We start from the raw sequence: 12,951 nt of genomic DNA on the forward strand, positions 1-12,951 counted from the left end.
ATATTTCACTTACAACAAAATTTACAACCCCCTCAATCGTATACTGCTACGTAAGAAAAGCGAATTTTCCTAAAAATTACGAATTTCGAAAACGGGACGGGGTTTTACTTCTAATTGGGAATTTAAGGGTTACTTGTTGATTATTTTAATATAATTGATCAAGGAAATAATAATATTTGACGTACAACAAAATTTACAACCCCCTCAATCGAATACTGCAACGTAGGGTGGGAGCGAATTTTCTTAAAAATTGCGACTTTTTAAAACGGGATGGGATTTTACTTGTAATTGGAAACTGAAGGGTTGTCTGTAGATCCTCTTAATATAATCGATCAAGGAAATAGAAATATTTGACTTACAACAAAATTTACAACACCCTCAATCGTATACTGCAACGTAGGTAGGAGCGAATTTTCTTAAAAATTGCGACTTTTTAAAACGGGATGGGATTTTACTTGTAATTGGAAACTGAAGGGTTGTCTGTAGATCCTCTTAATATAATCGATCAAGGAAATAGAAATATTTGACTTACAACAAAATTTACAACACCCTCAATCGTATACTGCAACGTAGGTAGGAGCGAATTTTCTTAAAAATTACAAATTCGAAAACGGGACGGAATTTTATTAATAATGGAATTTAGGGTACTTGTTGATTCTTTTAATATAATCGATCAAAGGAAATAAAAATATTTGATTTACAGAATACTGCAACGTAGATAAGAGCGAATTTTCTTAAATATTATATACTTACGTGTTACTAAAAGGGGTTTGGATTTTACTTGTAATTGAAACTGAAGGGTGTCTGTAGATCCTCTTAATATAATCGATCAAGGAAATAAAAATATTTGATTTACAGAATACTGCAACGTAGATAAGAGCGAATTTTCTTAAATATTATATACTTACGTGTTACTAAAAGGGGTTGGGATTTTACTTGTAATTGAAACTGAAGGGTTGTCTGTAGATCCTCTTAATATAATCGATCAAGGAAATAGAAATATTTGACTTACAACAAAATTTACAACCCCCTCAATCGTATACTGCTACGTAGGTAAAGCGAATGTTCCTAAAAATTACAAATTTCGAAAACGGGACGGGATTTTATTAATAATTGGGAATTTAAGGGTTACTTGTTGATTCTTTTAATATAATTGATCAAGAAAATAGAAATATTTGACGTACAACAAAATTTACAACCCTCTCAATAGAATATTGCTATGTAAGTAAGAGCGAATGTTCATACAAATTAAGAATTCCTAAAACGAAATGGAATTTAACTTAGAATTGGAAATTTAAGGGTTACTTCTTTATTCTTTTAATATAATTAATCAAGGAAATAGAAATATTTGACTTACAACAATATTTACAACCCCCTCAATCGTATACTGTTACGTAGATCCTCTTATTATAATCGATCAAGGAAATAAAAATATTTGACTTACCTACAACAAAATTTACAAGCCCTCAATCGAATACTGCAACGTAGATAAGAGCGAATTTTCTTAAATATTACGTATTACTAAAAGGGGTCGGAATTTTACTTGTAATTGAAACTGAAGGGTTGTCTGTAGATCCTCTTAATATAATCGATCAAGGAAATCGAAATATTTGACTTACAACAACATTTACAACCCCCTCAATCGAATACTGCAACGTAGGTAGGAGCGAATTTTCTTATAAAAATTGCGACTTTTTAAAACGGGATGGGATTTTACTTGTAATTGGAAACTGATATGGGTTGTCTGTAGATCCTCTTATTATAATCGATCAAGTAAATAAAAATATTTGACGTACAACAGTATTTTCAACCCCCTCAATGGTATACTGCTACGTAGGTAAAGTTCCCAGGATTTTATGGCGTCTTTTTTTGCAAACGCTGCGAAGGACCAGAAAATCTGTGAGACTATAGCCAAAAATTGTTGACATAGATATAGCTCCAAGTAAAAAAATTCTATTAAAATGGGCCGAATTGCATATTAGCTGTGGGTTCTAACAATTTTCATTTAATTGCATGTTCCATGAATTGCTTAGGTCCTTTCCAAAGTCTTCTAGCTGTTTTCTAGGATTCCTAGATTTTCATCTTTTTCAAGTCCCTTCGGAAGGACAAAAAATGTATGGGATCTAACAGCCTTTGAAAGTAAAATCCTAGATTGAGGCTTTCAAAGGCGTGTAAGGAGTTTGAAAAGCGATAGGACGTTGCTGTAGAAGTGCACTGAAAAATTTACCCAATCCGGAAAGATCTTATACAAGACTTTGGGGAAGGCACAGGAGTTGTTTGAAAGAACTCTAGGCGAAAAGCTTAGAAAAATTCGGAATGGAAAAGTCTTAAAAAACCCCTTTGAGGATTGACTAACCAACTAATCGATTACTTCAATATTGAGCAAGTGCCTAGTTGATTACAACTATTTTATATAGTCGGCTACTAATTTTTAAAAATCTTAACATACTTACCAATGGCAACTATCTATATTGTAAAATCTTTCAAGTAAGTAGCTCCTATTTAGCACTTTGGTGCAAACAGGCCTGTAATTTCGATGCTATGAGTGTATCAAGTGGTTTTCCTCAGATATACGTATAGCTTCGCATAATATGAGCACTATATGTTGAAATTTACAAGGCGAATGGTCCCTAACCCCTCAACTCTCTCCTATCCTTAGATTCCCGTTTTCTGGAAAGACCGAGCAGGCCGCCGTGACTCGGTTTAGATGAATAAGCTTATACCGATCACCATCAGGCAAACGTTGGCCCCCTTTTCTCTTTTATCATCATGTTTAATAGAGCATTTGTTCTTTAGTAATTGCCGTCATGTCGTTTGAAACACTTCTCCAGGTTGACAAACTTTTTCAGCAACCCGGTTGTAAAAAGTTTTTGTCGGTCCTTTGGATAATTGAGCGTGATTATTTGCGGTGTGGAAGAGATTCAACTGCCCAGAGTTTTCAAGTTTTAGGCGCTAGGGTTTCTCTTCAACATTCTCATTTTGCTATATATTGGGGAAGGTCGTCAACCACCTTCTTCAGCTACTTCATATTGTGATTGTTTTCAAGAGATCCTTAAAATCTTGCACGAGTATCTCCAACTCCTAAAGAGGGGTTCTGAGGATTAGCCAGCGCTAGAAAATGAATCCTGAAAGGAGTGGTTTACCCTGTCCTGCTTGTCTTAGTCAAAGTAGACTCTTTGGGATCGATCAAGTTAGGGAGTCGGTACAAGTTAGAAGGGATCTCTGTGGACAATGGCAGGTAAATTAACTGAAACACCATCCCCATAGGGAGGCCAAAAACCCAAAAGGGTAGGGGGAGACAAAAAAGATAAAGCAAAGAAAAATAAACTTAAAATCCTGTAAAGTAAATGATACGGTTCGACTCTGGCCTGTGAATCAGCACAAATAATAACACACATAGGATATTAACATCGGGAACCAGATCAAGAACGGTCTGAGGGGAGATCCTGACAAGCGAGAATACGGTGAGTCAAAGACCCCGCACGTCGGACAATGATCATCATCAGTAATGGCGAAGTTTTGTCTACAAGTTACATAAGCAGGACATTTTTGCAAATGTGCATATCATTCATTTAGTAGTTCATTGAACAATTTCTCAACTGAAGAAAATTTGATTAAAAAGCACTTTACTATAATATTGAGCAAATATTATGCCACATTTCTCAACAAACTTGGTATATTAAGAATTGAGGCCATTTTTAAACATTTTGTGAAATAACTTGTGGAATAATGACATCAAATTTATATCTAAGGAAATAAATACATCTCGTATTGGTAGGAGTGTCGGAGTTGAGGTCTGCCTGACGTCGCTTGGAGGGACCTTTCTCTACCTCCATGGAGACAGAGAAGCGAGAGGGAGATATTGGTCGGGACAGGGTGATTCTATGCCACACTGCTGCTACACATAATTACTGGGACACACAAACACAGGGGTTCCCCCTTTTTGTAGTAGGTACCAAGGAAACTTACTACTGCTAGACTGACTTACTACTGGCCTGTGCTTCGTTGCTCTCCTTTGACCACAAGGAGGTAGGGGCTATAGTTCAGTGGAAGGTCAGACTTCTCAATCAAAAGTTATAGACTAGAAACCAATTTCGAAAGAAAATTCAAAGAGCTGTAACTTTTGAACTAGTAGCCCAATCTTGGAACTGTTTGAAATTATGGATTCTACAGGCCACATTCTATAAGAAAAAAATTTTTTTCCGGGTCGATCTGACAATTTTTTTTTCGGGGCTCAAAAAAAGGCAGTGTATAACCTTCCTTTTTTACCAAAAATGGACTACACCAAAATTTCTCGGGAAAACACTTTTTCTTATTAATTTTGGTGCGTAGAATCCAAAACAATTCGTACTTTTTCGATTAGATTTCTCAATCAAAAGTTATAGACTAGAAACCAATTTCGAAAAAAAATTCAAAGGGCTGTAACTTTTGAACTAGTAGCCCAATCTTGTAACTGTTTGAAATTATGGATTCTACAGGCCACATTCTATAAGAAAATTTTTTCTCCGGGTCGATCTGAGACAACTTTTTTTGAGGGCCTCAAAAAAAGGCAGTGTACAACAACCTTCCTTTTTTACCAAAAATCGACTGCACGAAAATTTCTTGAGCAAACACTTTTTCTTATTAATTTTGGTGCGTAGAATCCAAAACAATTCGTATTTTTTCGATCAGCCTTCTCAGTCAAAAGTTATAGATTAGAAACCAATTTCGAAAGAAAATTCAAAGGGCTGTAACTTTTGAACTAGTAGCTCAATCTTGGAACTGTTTAAAATTATGGATTCTACAGGCCACATTCTATAAGAAAATTTGTTTCCGGGTCGATCTCAGGCAATTTTTTTTGAGGGCCTCAAAAAAAGGCAGTGTGTAACCTTCCTTTTTTTACCAAAAATCGACTGCACCAAAATTTCTCGGGAAAACACTTTTTCTTATTAATTTTGGTGCGTAGAATCCAAAACAATTCGTACTTTTTCGATTAGACTTCTCAATATAAAGTTATAGACTAGAAACCAATTTCGAAAGAAAATTCAAAGGGCTGTAACTTTTGAACTAGTAGCCCAATCTTGGAACTGTTTGAAATTATGGATTCTACAGGCCACATTCTATAAGAAAATTTTTTTTCCGGGTCGATCTGAGACAATTTTTTTTCGGGGCTCAAAAAAAGACAGTGTATAACCTTCCTTTTTTACCAAAAATCGACTGCACCAAAATTTCTCGGGAAAACACTTTTTCTTATTAATTTTGGTGCGTAGAATCCAAAACAATTCGTACTTTTTCGATCAGACTTCTCAATCAAAAGTTATAGACTAGAAACCAATTTCGAAAAAAAATTCAAAGGGCTGTAACTTTTGAACTAGTAGCCCAATCTTGGAACTGTTTGAAATTATGGATTCTACAGGCCACATTCTATAAGAAAATTTTTTTCCGGGTCGATCTGAGACAATTTTTTTTTCGGGCCTCAAAAAAAAGGCAGTGTATAACCTTCCTTTTTTACCAAAAATCGACTACACCAAAATTTCTCGGGAAAACACTTTTTCTTATTAATTTGGGTGCGTAGAATCTAAATCAATTCGTACTTTTTCGATCAGACTTCTCAATCAAAAGTTATAGACTAGAAACCAATTTCGAAAAAAAATTCAAAGGGCTGTACCTTTTGAACTAGTAGCCCAATCTTGGAACTGTTTGAAATTATGGATTCTACAGGCCACATTCTATAAGAAAAATTTTTTTCCGTGTCGATCTGAACAATTTTTTTTGAGGGCCTCAAAAAAAGGCCTTCCTTTTTTACCAAAAATCGACTGCACTAAAATTTCTCGAGAAAACACTTTTTCTTATTAATTTTGGAGCGTAGAATCCAAAACAATTCGTACTTTTTCGATCAGACAGGAAGGTTTGAATGCTTGTGCTTTTAGAACTGGCAAACAACTTCCAATGCACTGAAAACTACTCTACTACCCTGTCCATCGGGTCTGAGTATATTGGGGTTGTTAGTGCTCCTATAGATACTGGTCACCTGCAGATGCTTGCTTGCTCTTACAATTCCACTATGGTTCTCTTGGCTTATATTCTCTCATAATTGTTGTGTTTTCATACAATGAGGTCGAATTATTTATTTAGTGTGATATTTCTACTCACTTATATCCTCTCCTTTATAGTGCTAGAAAAGGGCTTCTCTTTTGCTAAGGCGCTGTGAAGAGAAAGCTGTCACACAATGGAACCCACACTGATGGTGTACTGCAACCTATTCTTTTATATTTATTAATAATCAACTCACTTCCAGTTTTGATGCCAGTTAATTAAGAAACAATTTATTTATAACAAAAGTGGTTTAACAATCTTTTACCAACTTCATAAAACTAACCATTTCAACAATTTTATTTAGTTTTAGTCATTACGGTAAAACTTGTTAAACTGATATCGAGCCACAAAAAATTATAAAAACGTTAATTCTAAAACTTAAAAGTACATGAGAAAGGAATGATCATTTAATATTTATGAGATTTGTGCTATGAGGCTTCAATTATTTTCACATCACTGCTAATATGTACAGTTTTACTGCCAGCCTCAACTGTTCCAATAATCCATGCCTGACGATCATCGATTTCTGCCAGCTCTTTGCAAAATCTCTCAGCGTTATCCTTCGACATACAAATTAACAATCCACCTACAAAGAGAACTTGATCAACTTGTCAAATCCATGTCAACCTACCGGATGTTTCTGGAGCCAAACCACTTAATAATCGTTTTTTATTACCAATCACCTCTGAAATCTGAATTACATTTTTGATTATTGGCAAAGTGTCTATATGAAATGAAACTTCGCGACTTTGAAATGTTACCAGATTTTCTGCATGGCCCAAAATTCCAAAACCAGTAACATCTGTGGCCGCATGTGCTTCATGTTTGTGCATTAAATAGGCGGCTAAAAGCTAATTGTTATAAACTAATCGACTATATATACCTTCCACATTACCATTCTTATTTAAGTGGCACATATTTTTAACAGCAGTGGCAAAAGCCTTCAAGACCTCGTCCTCAGTGATCACCTTTAATAAATTCTCCCATTTTTCACCACCATTAATACGCCAACGATTTATATTACTGGCAATTTGAACTCCTAAAGGTTTAGTTAAAACAAGCACATCACCAATTTGTGCATTTAACGGACTGAAAGTGCGTGTCATTGCAAATTTGGTACAATCAACAGGAAATCTTACAGAATGTATTCTTGTGACGTGCAAAGAGATGTAGCAACTCCTCCTATTATGCACCAAGGATTAACTGAAGCGTTCTGAACAATTGCTTTCAAATTGGCTACCTTGGCAAGATCCTAAAAGAATATACCTAATAAGCTCGTGACAACGAAGAGGTTCCTACCTGAAAACCTTTGAGCATTAAAGGTATGACCACAGCACGTTCCTGTTCGGTCATTTGATCACACACAGCCATGATAATCCGGACGTGATCGATACAATACACCCCAAAAGCATATAGGTCACTTAACACGTTGGCACAAGCAATTTTTCCTAATAGGTACAATTTATAAGTCGAAGAAAACATATCATTTCTACTCACCCATTAAATAGGGATCATCAATTAGAGGATAGAAAAAATCAACAGTCTCGATTATAAATAAGTTGGGAAAACGTGTCGGAATTAAGCAGGCATCTAAACCAATTTCTGCAATCGAAAGACGTACAAGACTTTTGAAGTCAAAAATACAGCGCTTACCTATTTTATTATTATCTACAACATTGTGGCTCGATTGTGTTGTGTGAGGGTCCCCCAAGTACCTTCTTAAAGCTTCTTGGGAGACCTTACAACCTCACCCTCGCAATTCGGAAAAATCGGTTAATTTTAACGATTTTCTTAGACCATATTTGGCTGGATCGAAAAAGAATTCGTTCGCCATGCTATGATGTTACGTAAATTGCCATGGACCATGACCTCAATCAGCAGGATACGAGATAATTCGGTGACATGGGGGAGATATTTAATTAATTGTAAGTACCTATAATTTGAGGTTAAGTTGAGGTTGGTGCTGTTCAGAGAGGTTGGTTTGCTTTTGTGATCTCCAAATGAAATGAAATATAAAAAACATCCTCTTTGTAATGCCCCCCTATGCCTACATCAATTACCGAGCCATCCCGCACACTCGAGACACACTTCAAGATGTCGGCAGTCTAATCGTCACCGTCAAACATGGATTATCTAACTTTGCAAGTGTGAAATGTGGTTGCCCCCTCGGGTTCATTGCATGCAGTACCCACTTGGATAGTGGGTATCCCGGACAATTTTGTACAAATAATAATGCCCTCTCTTGTGTATCGACAATCTTAACTTTGACATTACTGCAAGTTACAGAGCTGCCTATGGGCAGCAAATCAGTTGTCGTGCACTGAGCCCTGCCAGTTCGTTTACAGTAGATAATTCGTGGTTAATCTTGAAGGAACTATACATCCTCTGATCTAGGATGAAAAGATACGCAGTCTGTCCCTTTTAGAATGTGACAGAGTGTACGCTTTCTGTGCCTCTAAGAACCCACCATTCTCTTTGGGCACAAGGTTGACCTCGGACCCTGATCCCCCAAACATCCAGATCTATAGTGGAGGCGGTCTGATATGCATACAGTGCACTTTGGGCATGATTCAAATATACTATGGTGGTACCAGGGTTTGGATTTTCTGATTCCTGTTTTGTGACTTCCATAATTTTTGATTCCGGTTGTAGTCTTTTTTTCTGGTTTTATTAAATACATTACTACCCAGGTACTGCGTATTGGTTCTGATTATCGTAACTTGTTGAAAAACAGTTCCCGTGTTGCAAATGAAAGCCCTATAAATGCATTTGTTCTGGTACTGGTTCTTTTCAGTTCTGGTCCCAACACCTGGGTATATACATCAGTGGTGGTAGTGAGTGTAGATGATGAGTATGTGGTGCCGGGCTAATTACAGCAATGCAGCTAGAATTACTTCTATAGCTCTCAAGGGGTTCTTTTGTTCGTGGTAGATCATTTGGGCACTCCCTATATCTTTCTTTCGTTAGCGAGTTTGGTACCACTAGCCCTCCTAGTGGCCCAGCGGGGGGGGGGGGGGGATACTCATATGCTTGTGCTTTAGTCAGGTCTGTCATATGTATAAGGAATTAGATGCTCAGCCATCACCTAGGCTTTACACGCCCTTTTCATCGTTAATCCAGGTTCCAAATCCATCCGTGAAAGGTTAATATTCCGAAGGAGGTAGCTTAGACACGTTTTCTAGGGGAATTTAGTGAACCTACTCCCAGCCGTTTTTTTTTTGCCGTTTCCCTGAAGTTTCTACCAGGAAAAATTGTAACTTTTAAGTAAAGCGCTGTGATTATGAATACAAATGTATATGGAACGATTACGGGAGGAGGTATACGATTTCATTTTCAAATTATAGTGGAATGTAGCAAATTCGTGATTTCAACTCTTGTTTAATAAACTCTTAAAACAGAATTGTTTATGTTACGATTTTAGGGCTAGTATGGATTAATTTTTTGTATCTTGTCCTATTTTTCTGTTGATCCTGTGCTAAAATTTAGTTATTTTACGCTTGAATTAGTGGTGAATGTTGGTTTTGTTTTATTCGGTTGGTGCCAGTGTTTTGGCTTTTCAAATATAACCTCTCGGTTCATTACAATTTTTTTTGTGCAAACTGATAATTTTTGCATTTTTTTCTGTTTAGGGAGAAGAAAATCAATGAATTGCCACGAGGGTATGTTCGTAGATTAGAATTGCTATTTACAACGAGTCGTTTGCATATGTCATCTATTTTTAGGTGTCAGTTGTGATTCCTGTCTAAGGGGAAATTTTAGCGGCCGACGCTTTAAATGTTTAATATGCTATGACTACGACTTATGCTCGACTTGCTATGAAGCCGGTGTCACGACTACTCGCCACAACCCAGACCACCCGATGCAGTGCATCTTGACGAGAGCCGATTTTGGTAAGCGCATTTGAAATCGTAACCTCGAGGACTAATTGATACTTTTCCAGATCTGTATTACGCCGGTGAAGCTTTAGCCAATTTGGATCAACCACAGTCTTACACTTGCCCATATTGCGGACGTATGGGATTTACAGACGCTACTTTGCTGGAACATGTTACTGCAGAACACGCAGAAACACCTCTAGAAGTGGTACGTACCTACATTATTCTTTTTGGCGATTGCTTTATTTGAATAAGTTTTTAAAATGGTCAGTTAGGGTGGGTACAAGGGTGGTTAGTCTGACGATCCAATGGAAAGTAGGGTGTTTAAGAATGTATATCGTTCATTCATAACTTAATATGCATAAAATTGAGAGCAGAGGGGGTTTGCCCCTATGATAATGCTGATCACTCATTTGACTCGGAAGACTGTATACAGTCTTGTAGAATCTGGTTCTACAGACTTAGCTAAAAGTTGTAACATATTGTTTTGCCCATCCCTCCTTGAAAAACCTCCCCTTTTCGGTAAAAGTCCTACATCAAACGTATCAAAAGTCGCACATGTACTTAACCCTCGTTCTTATTGGTGGTGGGAGTGTATTTTATGTATTTCTGAAATTTTCATTTTGTAAGTTCGATTAAATTTGCTATAATTATTAAAGGTTTGTCCGATCTGTGCGGGAATGCCCGGAGGAGACCCAAACCTAATGACTGACGATTTTGCCGGCCACTTAACGTTAGAACATCGGACTGGTCCAAGAGAACTAATCTCCTTCTTGGACGAACCAGTTGCTACACGCGTCCATAACGTGAGGCGCATTCCATCCGGACATCTTGGTGGCGGCAGTCGCAGTTCACAGTCTGGCCGCCCTCGCAGATCCAACATGCACTTCAGGTACTGTAGAGTGACTTTCTTAACTGTCATCCATGTCATCGCAAAATTTCATATCATAGAATTCTGGTTTTTTTATTTAGCGTTTTTAGCAGTGGCGCTTTGTCATCATTATCACCATCGACTCGAGACTCTGTGGATCCGATTGCAGAATTACTGTCGCAGTTATCCGGCGTACGGCGTTCAACAAATAACGTAAGCAGCAATAATAGTAGTACCCCATCTCAGCTACAACAATTGCAAATGCAGTTACAATTAGAGCGGCAGCAGGTGAATGTACCAAGGCAGCAACAACCGGATCGTCTTCCCCGTCCTCGACAAACTGTAAGTCAGATACTTGCTAGGGAATCATCAAATGCAGAGTCATCCAGTTCTCATACCTTGGTATTGAAACCAGCAGTAACCTTAGCACAATCATCGTCCAGTTCTCTAACATCTACCTCGTCAACCGCATCAACCTTTCTGTTATCGGAACTGTTAGATGAGAATGCATCTCAGTCGTCCTGGGAAGATGAAGGATCGGAGCGTAATTTGTTTGTACAACAAATCGTTTTGTCCACTATATCTCTTAGAAGGGATGAAGTTCCTACACCTAAGCTGCTCGATTCTGATGCACCCTTCTCTGACAGTAGTAATAGTTCATCCACATCCGATTTGACATAATCATCTTAACACCATGTATTGCCTCCTGTAATCCCTTTCGAAAAATTGCAAAATGCGCTTTGGTTTGTAACATACTTCTATAATAAAAGAGAGAGTTCGAGCTTGCAAACTCGAATCTGTGTTTTATTTATTAGGTACGAAAGATGTGTGAACTTTAGAGGGCAGACCGGTCGATACATTGTCATAATGGTCATGGTAAAAAATTGATTAAGTAATGTCGAAGTAATGCATCTAAATTTCACCATATCTACACTGTCTTATGACAGAAGTAGCATTTGACTTTGGCGTGTGTCATCCTGTTAGTCTCTTCCAATGTTTTGGAATAAATGCTGTGCCAATCGCATACATTGCCCATGTCTCCCGAAGTAACCAAAGGTAAGTATTACTAAAAATGACAATTCCTGCCCCCCCCCCCTCCCTCTACATTTATTCTTGTTACATACTTGTTTATAAAAAGCTTGCATATTACTGGCAGTGTTCCTTTGCCAATAAAATTTAAGGACAGATACTTATTTCCAGTATAATACACAGGTTTAAGAAACAAAACTTCGCTAAGTATTTATGTGTAGATGAAATGTATATGACCTAAGCTTCCTGAAGATTATAGCAAATTCAATCGAAAATCCATTCTGAATATATACCACATTCATGGAATATTCTTTTGAACATATTTGCATATTATAGGCATATTCAATGGACATCCGCTTTTCAGTAAGTATACCATAACATGAAGCATGTATGATGCATATACATGAACAATGCAAGGAATAATATGCACTTCAACATGTAGAAATATGCGCATATATATGCACAAAACTAGTGTTAATTATGCACCAAATATGCATCATGTTCTTACCTTTGATAACAACGAGAAGGAAAATGCTACTAAGTGGGTACTGCTTCGTAAAACTCCAAAGAAAAACTAATAATTACGGCAGCGACTACAAATGCAGACGTAAAAACTGCAAGCTTTTTATGCAATCGTCGGAATTTATGACTCACTAAGATACACAAAATCCGTGGCGTCGACTTATGAACAGGAAAGCGCAAAAGTTTTTTGCTTTACAATTTTATAATAGGCCAGAGACAAAAATTCTTTAGAAATAACTACACAGGGATCAAAAATGCTTGAATATGCTCTTGATAATATTTTATGCACAAGGGCACTGAAATATGCAAAAATTAATTGGGTTATTTCAACTCTATTCAAGTTGATCAGCCCAGATCCAAAAGCACACACATGGCATATTATTAATTTAAAACATGCATTTGCATAAAATCACTGCCTTGTACACGAATGTCCATAAGACATCCAAAACGTATAGACTAATTATATTATGTAAATTCTGCCAAATGTAAGTATATCCCTTACACGTACATTGGAGATTTTCGACATCTCACTATGCGATAAAAAATGAATCGCTGTCAAGTCACCTTTGGAAATTGTAC

The 12,951-nt window shown here is 37.0% G+C and overlaps 2 protein-coding genes across 8 annotated transcripts; one reads left to right on the forward strand and one right to left on the reverse strand.

The window, feature by feature from the left end:
• Positions 1–6,488: 6,488 nt before the first annotated feature.
• Positions 6,489–7,940, reverse strand: LOC116165647 (inactive selenide, water dikinase-like protein). The gene is made up of 7 exons (XM_031480265.1): positions 7,729–7,940; positions 7,573–7,677; positions 7,375–7,523; positions 7,215–7,327; positions 6,971–7,164; positions 6,707–6,919; positions 6,489–6,661 (listed from the first exon to the last, which is right to left on the reverse strand). Exons 1-7 carry the CDS (start codon positions 7,907–7,909, stop codon positions 6,504–6,506), a joined length of 1,113 nt encoding a protein of 370 aa, XP_031336125.1. The 5' UTR covers positions 7,910–7,940; the 3' UTR covers positions 6,489–6,503.
• Positions 7,876–11,617, forward strand: LOC116165646 (E3 ubiquitin-protein ligase KCMF1-like). 7 transcript variants are annotated; one of them, XM_031480262.1, is made up of 7 exons: positions 7,876–8,000; positions 9,705–9,734; positions 9,798–9,965; positions 10,016–10,158; positions 10,610–10,842; positions 10,923–11,034; positions 11,089–11,617. In XM_031480262.1, exons 1-7 carry the CDS (start codon positions 7,913–7,915, stop codon positions 11,500–11,502), a joined length of 1,188 nt encoding a protein of 395 aa, XP_031336122.1. In that variant the 5' UTR covers positions 7,876–7,912; the 3' UTR covers positions 11,503–11,617. The 7 variants fall into 7 exon arrangements, with proteins under 7 accessions (XP_031336122.1, XP_031336123.1, XP_031336124.1 ...); XM_031480263.1 differs by having other exon boundaries at positions 10,932–11,034; XM_031480264.1 differs by having other exon boundaries at positions 10,935–11,034.
• The last annotated feature ends 1,334 nt before the right edge of the window (positions 11,618–12,951 follow it).

The sequence above is a fragment of the Photinus pyralis genome, unplaced genomic scaffold, assembly GCF_008802855.1.
Source record: "Photinus pyralis isolate 1611_PpyrPB1 unplaced genomic scaffold, Ppyr1.3 Ppyr1.4_LG3a, whole genome shotgun sequence".
NCBI classification, from domain to species: domain Eukaryota; kingdom Metazoa; phylum Arthropoda; class Insecta; order Coleoptera; family Lampyridae; genus Photinus; species Photinus pyralis.

Excerpts from the sequence above, each read along its gene's own strand:
- LOC116165646 (XM_031480258.1), top strand. The coding sequence starts at position 7,913 with ATGATGTTACGTAAATTGCCATGGACCATGACCTCAATCAGCAGGATA. Across the intron at positions 8,001-9,704 it reads GGGGAGATATTTAATTAATT|GGAGAAGAAAATCAATGAAT; the intron begins GTAAGTACCTAT and ends TTTTCTGTTTAG. Across the intron at positions 10,843-10,922 it reads AGATCCAACATGCACTTCAG|CGTTTTTAGCAGTGGCGCTT; the intron begins GTACTGTAGAGT and ends TTTTTTATTTAG.